We start from the raw sequence: 12,420 nt of genomic DNA, 5'->3' as shown, positions 1-12,420 counted from the left end.
TCTTGCCATTTCTGAATACCGAAGCAGTTAATTATAAATTTTTACATACTTATATCATTTTTTGCCTTTTGCTAGTCCCAGAGAGAGAGAGGTACCTCTCCTGTTGAATATTCACATCTTTGTTATCGTGCCTACTTAAGGATGTTGCCCTGTCCATCTGTTTTCTCTTTCTGTGTCTTTTCCCTTTTGGATCTAAATAGGGTATTTTTTGGGGGGAAGGAGGTCACTCAACCTTTCTCCTGTAAAACAAAGTAATAGATTTCAGAACTCATAAATCTCATTTAAATCCTGGATTTAAATGAATCTCTCTAGCTCTTGTCCCTTTTAACCTTCCTAGTCAAGAAACTTCCACCTCCAGTTCCTCACCTCCTGTGCACTCCTTAACTCCCTGTAATCTGGTTCTGTGCTTGCTTCTCTGCTGATTCTGTTTTTGGTAAGGTAACTGTTGACTTCCTCTGTGTATCATCAAGTAGGCTCTCCTTTAATGAATCTGCTGCTTTAGTACGAATGACTTCTTCCTCCTTATGCTTTTTTCTTGTTCCTCTGTTTTCCATAATGTCAACTCCTGTTTCCCTGCGTACCTCTTATACTCTTCAAAATTTCCTTGGAAGAATTTTTTTTCCCTGCCTAACCTTTATAATATTTCTGTAAGTTCTGAATCCAGCCCTCCACATCTGCTTTGCCTGGGTAATGTCATTTACACCCAGGCTGTAAAATCTTTGAGGGATGGGTACATACTTTTTTAGTTTCTTTATCTTTGTGTGAAATAGTACCTGACACATACTGATCATAAATACTATTGTTGAAGAAATGAACGAATTTAGATGACATAATCCAAATGGTATCAATGAGTGAAAATACTCCTAGGGCTCCTGGGTGGCTCAGTCGGTTGAGGTCCGACTTCGGCTCAGGTCATGATCTCACAGCTCGTGGGTTCAAGCCCCGCATCGGGCTCTCTGCTGACAGCTAGCTCAGAGCCTGGAGCCTGCTTCCGATTCTGTATCTCCTTCTCTCTCTGACCTTCCCCTGCTCACGTTGTCTCACTCTCTCTCTCTCTTAGAAATAAATAAAACATTTAAAAAAAAATTAAAAAAAAAAAATACTCCTGTAATTCCACCTTTCAGAGATAACCACAGAGCTCATGTTGGTGTATTTTTTCAGTCTTTTCTCCATGTAGTGCTTGAATTTCTTACTATTTTAATTATTTGAAAATCTACTGTCTTCTATATTTAGGACCCTTTCAAAAAAGTCCAAAAATAGGAAGTATCCAGAACCACCAAACAATGAGGATGAAGATGACGATGTCAAAGCCGAAAGACTAAAGGTCAAAGAGCTAGTGAGTTGCCAGTGTTGTGAGGAGGTAATTTAGTCTTTATCACTAAGTCTTATTAAATGTGCAGTGTTTCCTCATGTATAGGAATTAACCTGAAACGTGTTTTTCATATGAATCAATATGGAAAAAAGCCTTTGCTTTGAAAAAATATTTTTGTCTACTTACTTTTGAATAAGTTTGTATTTTAGTCATAAATAGGTATTTATATAACGCCCCTTATTAGCAACTATAGTTCTTATAATACATGGATATGAATTGTGAACAGCTTATCATTTCGTGATAGGTATCTGATTTATTATTCTTTTTTTAAATCCTATTTCCCTTATTAGAAACCAGCCATTATGGTCAGCAGTTTGCATAAAGAATATGATGACAAGAAAGATTTTCTTCTTCCAAGAAAAGTAAAGAAAGTAGCAACTAAATATGTCTCTTTCTGTGTGAAAAAAGGCTGGTATTTGTTTTTTCTTACATAAATTTTCCAGAAGAGTAATTTCGATTTTTAGCTTCATTTACGTATGGTTTTTCTTTCAATGTCTTCAGGAGAGATCATGGGGCTGCTGGGTCCAAACGGTGCAGGCAAGAGCACAGTTATCAATATTCTGGTTGGTGATATTGAACCAACTTCAGGCCAGGTACAGTATGTGAGAGGTGGGGGATGCTGTGATTTACATTCCTAATTAAAGTAAGTTTCTTAATGACAGATTTGCATATAATGTTTTTAGTAATAATTTTTTCGTATAGCTTGATCAAATTATGATATTTTTGGTTATCTTTGAAAATAATGTGCACGGTAAAATTTTCACACATGCAGATGCACACATAGACATTATTGCTGCTTTTAGAATTATTACGTGCATGGGGCATTTGCCCACTAATTTAGTGGAAGACCATCTTACTAACTTCAGGAGATATAGGAGCTAATATTGACCCTGCCATCAATTAGCCTTTGATTGTAGCCTATCACCACTTTGTGGAAACCACAACGCTGCTGGGATCCCGTGTTCTGCTCCTCTGGCCCATTGATTTCCTGGAAAATGCCAGGCATACTCTTTTCTTTGGGTTTTTCCTTATATTGGGTGTTCCTGACGCAGTAGAAATCCAGACAGTTAAATTTGCTTACCTCCATGACTCAAATATCACCTTCCAGTCAGGTCCCTTGATCACCCTACTTAAAATTGGAGTTTGCCTTTTCAGTCAACCTGCATTCCTAATCGCCGCATTGAGCCGTCCCTGAACTCCAATTTAGCTATGTATGTCCTTTGTTCATCAAAAGGAATAAAAATTTGACTTACTGTTACCCTGGTTATAGGAAGGAGTTTGAATGAATTCCCTTACCAGTTCCTTCACAATGTAAATTAAGCAAAAAGTTATTTAGAATTGCTTTGTTTTTCTGTAGATATTTCTAGGAGATTATTCTTCAGACCCAACTGAAGATGATGATTCCATGAAGTATATGGGATACTGTCCTCAGATAAACCCACTATGGCCAGACATTACATTGCAGGAACATTTTGAAATTTATGGAGCCGTAAAAGGAATGAGTGCGAGTGATGTGAAAGAAGTCATAAATCGGTAAAATTCGAACCTTTTTATTACCCAGAGAAAAGTGTACAGTTCACATTTTAAAAGTTTAATTTTTAAAGGTATTTTTGTGGATCATACTTTTCATAGAAAATGGTCATTACTTTTTCATATATTCTTTACAGAATTATGATAGTTATGAAAATAAAAAGATTCTGTTTCTCATTATAGAATGAATGTGCCTATAAGTGTCATGAAACTTATTTCAGTTAAAATTTTTTTAATGTTTATTTTGCGAGAAAGCATATTGGTGTGCAAATCGGGGAGGGCAGAGAAAGGGGAACAGAGGCTCCAAAGCGGGTTCTGTGCTGACAGCAGAGAGAGATGTGGGGCTTGAATTCATGAACTGTGAGATCGTGACCTGAGCCGAAGTTAGATGTTTAACCAACTGAGCCACCCAGATGCCCCAAAACTTATTTTAAAGTGAACCTTTTTATCAAGATAGTGATTTGTTTAAAATGATGTAAATTGTAGGTCTAATTATATAGTAAGCTTCAACTGAGTGTTCTTTTTTTATGTTTAACTGTTTTTGAGAGAGAATATGTGTGTATGTTCATGCATGTGAGTACGGGAGGAGCAGAGAGAGAGGAAGAGAAAGAATCCCAAGCAGAGCTGGATGTAGGGCTTGAATCCCACAAATTGAGATCATCTCCTGAACCAGAATCAAGAGCCACACGCTTAACCGACTGAGACACTCAGGTGCCCCTTTAACTGAGTGTTCTAGAAAAAAGACTGAGCGATAATACGCTCATTTTGTATTACCTATTTTGCAGGATAACAAATGCACTTGACTTAAAAGAACATCTTCAGAAAACTATAAAGAAACTACCTGCAGGAATCAAGCGAAAGGTACTTTTATTGAACAACAGCTATGTGTATGTTTTATTGATCAGTTTAGAGCATAATACTATCTTGATTAAATTTCTTACGTGAAGCCATATTAGTCCCCCTCCCCCTTTCCTTTCTCTCTAGTTGTGTTTTGCCCTGAGTATGCTGGGGAACCCTCCTGTTACTCTGCTAGATGAGCCATCTACGGGGATGGACCCTAAAGCCAAACAGCACATGTGGTGAGTATGACAGGAAAGACACTCAGGGCATGTTATACTGGATCATCCTTTAGAGTAAAAGAACACTTCATTAGAACTAATGGTTTTGTATTATTGAAATTATACATACTGATTTAAAATCCTATACAGATGACAAAATGATAATTAAAAATGGAATATTTTAATTTCTAGAGAATCCCATGAACTTTTAAACTTCATCATACTTCATACTTTTATGAAATATTAGTAATATTTATTCCAGAACAAAAATGAGTATATGGGTAATTAGTTGGCCGATTTTTTGAGCCTAGATTTCCATGTTTGTAAAATGTGAGGTTTGGTGTAGATTCACATTAAGTTTTTCCCTACGATTCTATAGCAATTTTTGTTAAAACATGAGAAAACATCAAATTTTATAATTTATTTTTTAATGTAGAGAAATATCTGAAGTCATGGAATTTCTGTTTATTTGATAAACTTTAAAAAAGACAGGAAAATAAATGAGAAGAATCATAGTTGGGCAGTATATATTAACTACAGCATTTGATATTTGATAAATTTTAATTAACCTAATTAATCAGAGAGTTGGATTTTCTTATATTCAGATGCTTTCCTCTACTTACTTTACTTGTGTTTTATAGGCGAGCAATTCGAACTGCATTTAAAAACAAAAAGCGGGCTGCTATCCTGACCACTCACTACATGGAAGAAGCAGAGGCTGTGTGTGACCGCGTGGCCATCATGGTGTCTGGGCAGTTACGGTAAATGTCTGAAGGGCGTGCCATTTGCGTGGGGGATATATTTTGAATAATCATCTCAAAAACTTATAATAGTAAATGTAAATGCTAAAAAAAAATGTCCTTATTTGAGTTTTTGAATCAGTTAGCTTTCTGTAGAATTACTTGAAAATATGTTAGTTTGTTTCCAGAAAATGGCTGTTTTGCATTTGTAATTAGCTTAATTCAGCAACTTGAAATGTTATTTTTCATGCTTGATACTTGTTATTTTAAAAAATTGCTTGGCATTGTATTCAGTTGTAACCCAAAGTATAAAATAAATATCATTGTAATTCACGTTGATATTCCTATAAATAAATGGTTGAATAAATAAATTAATGTGGGAGGAGAGCAGATTTTCCTTACAGGAAGGTTCTGAACAGTCTATGGAGCTCCTCCCCCCTCCAGGAAGCATAGTCTTCCCCCTCTCAGGAGCAGCATGGTTTGACCAGACTCTTCTACTGTGTGGAAAGGGGACAGTGGTAACCACAGAGTAAAGCAGTGTCGCGTGGGTATCACGTATCCCTGATGTGATGTAATAGGAAAGGTACTTCTGCTCTGTGGCATTTTCTCCAAAACCCCATAACCCCTGTCTAATTCTTTTTATTATTATTTTTTTTTATTTAAAAAAATTTTTTTAAATGTTTTATTTATTTCTAAGAGAGAGATAGAGGCAGCGTGAGCAGGGGAGGGGCAGAGAGAGAGGGAGATACAGAATGTGAAGCAGGCTCCAGGCTCTGAGCTGTCAGCACAGAGGCCATCGTGGGGCTTGAGCCCACGAACCCTGAGATCATGACCTGAGCCGAAGTGGGACGCTTAACCGACTGAGCCTCCCAGGCGCCCCCTGTCTAATTGTGAGAAGAATACCAGACTGTTCCCAATTGACCACGTTTCAAAACTGTCAAAGGTGAAAGAGAAGGAAAGATTAAGAAATGGTCACAAACCAGCGGGGACCAAGGAGACCTGATAACTAAGTTCAGTGTAGCCTGGATACATGCTAGAACAGAGAAAGGACATTAGTGGAAAAACTGGTGAAATCCGAATAAAATCAAATATAAATTTAATAGTAGTATTAACCAATATTGGTTTCTTAATTTTGACAACTGTGCCATGGTAAGGTAAGATCATAATATTAGGGAAATTGAAACTGGATGCGGGGTGTATGGAGACTATATTATATTTGCAACTTCTCTGTAAATCTAAAAGTATTCCATTATAAACGTCTAACTTAAATCACCCTTTAAGTGAGAAATCATTGTTTGAAACTGTCAAGTCATTTTATTTCTGAGTTTCTTTTAAAAATCACTGTAGGTGTATTGGGACCGTTCAGCATCTGAAGAGTAAATTTGGGAAAGGCTACTTTTTGGAAATTAAGTTAAAAGACTGGATAGAAAACCTAGAAGTGGACCGCCTTCAAAGAGAAATTCAGTATATTTTCCCAAATGCAAGCCGTCAGGAGAGGTGAAGATTTTAAAAATCTATTTATTTATTTACTTATTGTAGAACAATAAAAAAATCATAAAATGCGGCTATTGTATTAAGGATTAGGAAAAAAAGTCTGTTATTATCACTAGTAGTGAATTAATACAGTCTGATGACTTCAGTTTTATATCTAACTTATTATTAGATCTTGCAATTTTCAATAATATTCAAGCTTTTCTAAGTTCTCATATTAGTAATAAAAGAGTTGTTTTGCATGGAAATATTTTAAGATTTAAAACAGTTTTTATCTAAATATGCATCAAAATAAGTCATTGAAGTTTGATTTTGAACTTCAAAGAGCTTGAACTTTAGAACATATTAGTAGTCATTAAAAAAATTTTTTTTTGTATTTTATGTTTTCAGCTTTTCTTCTATTTTGGCTTATAAAATTCCTAAGGAAGATGTTCCATCTCTTGCACAATCTTTTTCTAAGCTGGAAGAAGGTAAGAGTTGAAAAACATTGGAAGGTAGCTTTCAAATTATAAAAGAATTTTACTTAAAAGTTTGGAAATTGGAACTGCTTATTGTAGAAGCCATTGTAAATAAAAAGATAACCTTTTATTACTTTAAGATCTAGGTAAATACATTGTAGAGGTTTGGTACATCAGCTATTATTGTAGTGTAAATCTTTTACTATTTTAGTAGATATCACTATGGTTTTTCACATTGCATCTGTGAAAAAATTTAGCTTAATTAGTACTCAATGGTTCATTCTAGAAGTGGGAGCTTGCAGTTTACTGAATCCTTACTTTGTATTAGGCCTTAGAAGTAGCAATGGTAGCAAGACTTCACTGGCAGCAGAAGAGAGGAGAGGAAAATGCCTAGGGTAGGAATGTGGAGATTCCTAAAAGCTTTAAAGAAGCTTGTTGATACTTGGCATTTTTGAAAATAAATGGTTGGTAGGAAAAAGCTCTCCTGGTAGCAGGTGGAGAGAGGTAAGCTCCTGGATGGGGCGGGCATTCGTGTGCAGGTTGCTTTAGGGGATTTATAAACTATGAAACAACCTATATATTGTTTGGGGAGAATTCCACTACAGGAATGAATAGAAAACCAAGAACTTTGGTATTAGATTAGATTGCAAGAGGATCCGAACTAAATATTAAAAAGTATATGGACATAGGAACAATGACCAGAATCTAGTTCAGGAAGTTCAGAGCAGGCTGTAATGGAAGTTGGGGAAGGGAAGATAGAGAGCAGGGAGGCCATAAAAGGCAGGGGAAAGGTGTAGTAAGGAAGAAGACAGGAGGGAGAACAGGAGATGCTTGGAAAAGGCGAGGTGACAGGTGACGTCATAGGTGTGGTGCTCTGGGCCGCAGACGCACTGTGGGCCTGAGAGAGACCAGGAACCGAGAGAGAAGAGGAACATATTTTGGCAGCTTCAAATTTAAATGAGTTGACTGCAAGAATAAAAATTTTTTTTGAACAGGTTGTTAACCACTCAGTAGTAACTGTCATTTTTATTCTTTAAAAATGTTAATAAGTAAAATACTGTTTTCATATTTTAATAGCTAAACATACTTTTGCCATTGAAGAATATAGCTTTTCTCAAGCAACACTGGAACAGGTACTATAAAGTTAAATTTTTAAAAATTCTTTTATAGAAGAAAGTGTCTCATATCTAATTGTTTAGATTTATATTGGAGAGGGGGAGACAAAATTATTATACAATAGATATAAACGGTGTAATTGTAAAAAAAATCAGGCTCTCCATCTGCTTGTTTTGAATAGCTCCATATCTTTTCTTTAGTAAAGAAAATGGGTGTTGGTGGTGGTATTTCAGGTATCTGAAGTTACATTGCTTAAATATTGACAAATTATTTTTCATGACAGTGCTATTTCCATAAGTGAATCAAAAATTCTGTTAGTTCTCATAGCATTCATCTTTGTAGGTGATTAATGAAGGTTATTCTGTCTAAATAATACCCCAAGATATCTCTTGAGCATGAATGGTTAATGTATTTGGATATAGTCTTATACTGTGTATGATTTAAGTAAAAATCTTTGAGATAATTGTGATACAGAATACCATATTCATTTATTTACTTTCATTTAGGTTTTTGTAGAACTCACTAAAGAACAAGAGGAAGAAGATAATAGTTGTGGAACTTTAAACAGCACACTTTGGTGGGAAAGAACACAGGAAGACAGAGTAGTATTTTGAATATGTATTGTTCAGTCTCTTACTGAATTTATTTCTTTTTTACCTTATTTTTAACTTTGGCTTAAGGGTGTATTATTTGAATGCTAACTGAAGACCATGAGAGCATTTGAGATTTTCCAGAGTTCCTTAACTGAAATACTGTGGTTGTGTGCTTTGCTTTTCTTCAAATAAAACTTGTGTATAAATTATTGGAACTGCATGTTTGTACATGAAGTTTATTGAACTGCAGTCTGTATGTGAGGTTGAATATTTACTTTTTTACCTTTCAAAAAACAGTGCTTCTAAATTTTTGATTTAAAGAAAGAGTGATAGAATAATTTTATTTTTAATAGTTATCTTTATTTTTAAATTTATACTCTCTTGCTCTGTAAGTATATAATATTCAGGTTAAAATAAAAAACAAATACATACATAATATATAAAAAAGAGATGGAAAGCAAAAGTTTCTTGATACTCCTTTTTAATTTCCGAAGAAACTTTGAGTGGAAGCTGGCATCCCAGGAAACTAACTAAACATTAGGCAGTGTCATGCAGATACAAGTTCGCAAGAAGTGCGGTCCGCTAGGTGGCGCTCATCCATCATGTGACCGAAAAGAGACCTTGTTCTATTAGGTGATGTTAGACATGGGAATTTAGGTGTTTGAATGCTTACAATAAAATTCACAGAGGTTTTCATTACAATGAAAAGAAGACTGTGTCTAGAATCTTACTATGTAATAGACTGATTGCAGTTAGAATGACATCATCTACAGAGTTGGTAGAATCAGCCATACCTTTTCTGTACCCCTCATGGTATATGTAAATTTTTTGGTCAGCTTTCTCCCAGAGGGAACATTTTATTTTATTAAAGAATAAAATAATTTGTTGGGCAATTATTTTTGTTGGTAAACTTTATTATTTGAATCCTTTATAGAGTTTAACATGTATCTGTGTAGATTTATTTACTAACTCCCCTCAGATTCTCCCACTTTGGTGGGAGGTAAATAAACTCTTGGGGATTAAGTTAAGGATTAGAAGCAAGCTGTGCATAATTTACTTTAATGAGAAACCAGAATTTCACTCTCTCAGAGTTGAAGTAAGGTTATGGTTGATGTAATCTTGGAAGTACTTCCTTGTAGAACTCATGTGTGGATACTAGGTATAATACAGTATAATTAATACTAGTTGATACTCTTTCAATCAGATGAATGAAAATATTAACCAAAAAAATGTCTTGGGAGTCTGATTATTGCATTACAGAGTCTTAAAAATCATCAGCCACTATAGGAATTTGGTACTGAGTTGCTTTAAATAGCCAGATCTTTTAATGAAATAATAGTAATTATTTGCTTAGGTAAACTTAATGAACTTGTAACATTACTGTGTAATAAGACATCTGTGGTTTTAGGCTCTAGCAGCGGATTTAAAACAGTATCCTTTCTCAGCACAAGGTACATGACTGGTCCTTCCCCCACTGCCTTGACTGTACACATTCCTGAAGATGCCTACTCTGCCAGCTGTCTCTAAGGTCTGGTCACTGAGCCACATGAGCTGTCTTACGGTCTCTGCTTGGGTTTTACAACCCACAGCTAAGTTATTTCTCTGTATAAGGTTTAGTTGGCACTGGCTTTTAATGTTCTATTGGCAACTGACAGCCACTTGCCTCCTAATTCCAAGCTTTTGAATTCTTCACCTGAGGATCTCACGTTTACATCTTTAGTAAAAGTTGTGACTTTCACTGGACATTAGTCCTGCATGATGAATATAACTCAAGACACATTTGAAAGAAAATCTATTTTTGTGGATAATAAATAGCACATTGCATTTTCTAGGCAGGTTGTTGCTAAGTGGTGCCATCAGTTTAAGGAGATAACCTTTCATTATCTAGTACTCATGTAAATACCCGGGGTCTTCTTGTTTTGGGGTATGTTTTTGTAGCCATGTGTTGCCCAGAGCACTTAAAGTCCATGTAAAAATCAGAACAATCGACAGTTTGCTAGAACAGTCACCGAAAAGTAGTTTCTTAGAAGCTGACCCCATGAGGAAAGTGTGTGATTTTGAGGAGCATGGCCAGCAGAGAGCATTAGCTCCTTCCGCACGCTGATTCGTCCTGTTTGTTTCGCATCTGCGAGTGTGCAGCTGATCAAGAGGAAAATGAAAGCTGAAGTTGCTCTGAGTAGATGTTATCAAGTTCTTACCTATTATGTTTGTTCAGTTACTTTATGCGCTCTTGTAAGCATTTTCTCGAAGACACGAATTAATTTTTTTACTTTTTACATAGAGTGCATATATTTTGGTCATGAGTTAAATTATTTGTTGGAGTATTTTCCCTTTTTCACAGTAGTAAAATCTTCCCTATCCAGAAGTATAATTTTTTAAAGTTTTCATTAAACTTTAAAATTAAGGTTTATGAACTTTATCATGAACTTAAATCATAAAAGTTTAAATTTGAAGTTTTAAATTCCAGAAGTAGAGTTTAATATTTGGGAAAGCGAGGGCAAGTGGGGTAAAGAAAAGGAGACAGAAAGTTAAATGGGAAGTTTATTTTCATTTATAGTTTACAGTTCGAGTTTTTGAACATTTTGTTTCAAAATGTCTTAAATTACTGATCTAATTTTTTTTTCCTATGCCATTGACACGTAAACATAAATACATACATTAGCCAGAATTTGGATAGAGCAGCATCACCTACTTTATACTTTCCTTCTACTATAAAATGTTAAAGTAAATCCTGGACTTCACTGAGGGACTCTGCTTCCTGACTAATAAAGCAAACCTCTGCCTGCAGCTGTTAGGAACCAAGCAGATGCTAACAGTGAAAACATTACAGTGAGTGTCCTTTCCATTTCACTTTGATTTTTTTCCCCAGTTTTTAGCAGAGAACAATTAAAAGCTGTAGGTTTTCTTTAAAAACAGTTTTCTTTGAAATTGGCACAAACCACCTTAACTCCATATTTTAATTTTAATCGTTAAGATATTTTTAGAGCAATTTAATTCAGCAGACATTTTAGTGACTGTCTTTGAAGCCACAGGGTTTCTTTGGATAGAAAGATGACCATCCATTTTGGCCCCGTGAGGTCTTCCAGTCCAGTAGAGGAAGATCAATGCTTATGTAATATAATAGTACAAATGCTTGGCTAGTGGTTCGAACACTTTTACTGGAGCACCTGAGTCTACGTAGGGTCAGTGTTGTCCTTGTTTTTATTGTTGTTCTATTGGTCATACATTTTATTCTAATTGCACTATGAATTTGATGAAGTACCATACTGTATTTTCATGTAATACATAAATAGGCTTTAATTTTTGAAAAATAGGAATGCTTATCCTTAATGCATTTTTAATGTTGCTAACATCAATTTTTAATTTTCTTTCCTGAAAGAAGGTATTACATACATAAAAGAATTTATTCTCAGGCGAATAATTTTTATGTCAGCTATTCTTATAAGGTAAATGTTTACTTCTTTTTTATTCATAATGTGATATATGTAATTCTCAGTGCTACCCTTTAAGAAAAATAAATATTACATTATCAGTAGTAAGCTTTAATAACTGAGAATTTAAGGTAGCCTTTCATTTTGTATACTAATGGATTTTTTTGTCATTTAGTGTTGATAAATGAAAAATGGGTAACTCATTAAAAATGAAGAAAAAACTGGCACTAAAATTGTTAGTAATTATTTTTTTAGTATCTTTCGGGAGTTTTCAAGTACAGAAGGGACATGACAGTTCCTTGTGTTTTAATTCACATTAATATTTTTTTAATGTGAGAGAGAGAGTNATAACTGAGAATTTAAGGTAGCCTTTCATTTTGTATACTAATGGATTTTTTTGTCATTTAGTGTTGATAAATGAAAAATGGGTAACTCATTAAAAATGAAGAAAAAACTGGCACTAAAATTGTTAGTAATTATTTTTTTAGTATCTTTCGGGAGTTTTCAAGTACAGAAGGGACATGACAGTTCCTTGTGTTTTAATTCACATTAATATTTTTTTAATGTGAGAGACAGAGTGTGTGTGTGTGTGTGTGAGAGAGAGAGAGCGAGCGAGCGAGAGAGCGCGAGA

General features: G+C 34.8%; 1 protein-coding gene across 3 annotated transcripts in view; it reads left to right on the top strand.

Annotated features, from left to right (window-relative positions):
* The window catches only part of ABCA5 (ATP binding cassette subfamily A member 5), a 54,799-nt gene extending 46,226 nt beyond the window's left edge, over positions 1-8,573 (top strand). For all 3 annotated transcript variants that reach the window (XM_077780337.1, XM_077780336.1, XM_077780335.1), the window contains 11 exons: positions 1,234-1,360; positions 1,663-1,780; positions 1,874-1,965; positions 2,730-2,905; positions 3,688-3,763; positions 3,887-3,981; positions 4,602-4,721; positions 6,048-6,197; positions 6,582-6,661; positions 7,727-7,782; positions 8,272-8,573. In XM_077780337.1, the coding sequence (XP_077636463.1) occupies positions 1,234-1,360; positions 1,663-1,780; positions 1,874-1,965; positions 2,730-2,905; positions 3,688-3,763; positions 3,887-3,981; positions 4,602-4,721; positions 6,048-6,197; positions 6,582-6,661; positions 7,727-7,782; positions 8,272-8,379 (1,198 nt within the window). In that variant the 3' untranslated portion in view covers positions 8,380-8,573. The remainder of the gene's footprint in view (positions 1-1,233; positions 1,361-1,662; positions 1,781-1,873; positions 1,966-2,729; positions 2,906-3,687; positions 3,764-3,886; positions 3,982-4,601; positions 4,722-6,047; positions 6,198-6,581; positions 6,662-7,726; positions 7,783-8,271) is intronic.
* The last annotated feature ends 3,847 nt before the right edge of the window (positions 8,574-12,420 follow it).

This window comes from Crocuta crocuta, unplaced genomic scaffold (assembly GCF_008692635.1).
Source record: "Crocuta crocuta isolate KB4526 unplaced genomic scaffold, BGI_CrCroc_1.0 scaffold288, whole genome shotgun sequence".
Taxonomy (NCBI): Eukaryota; Metazoa; Chordata; class Mammalia; order Carnivora; family Hyaenidae; genus Crocuta; species Crocuta crocuta.
This window is presented reverse-complemented; position numbering and strand designations above follow the sequence as displayed.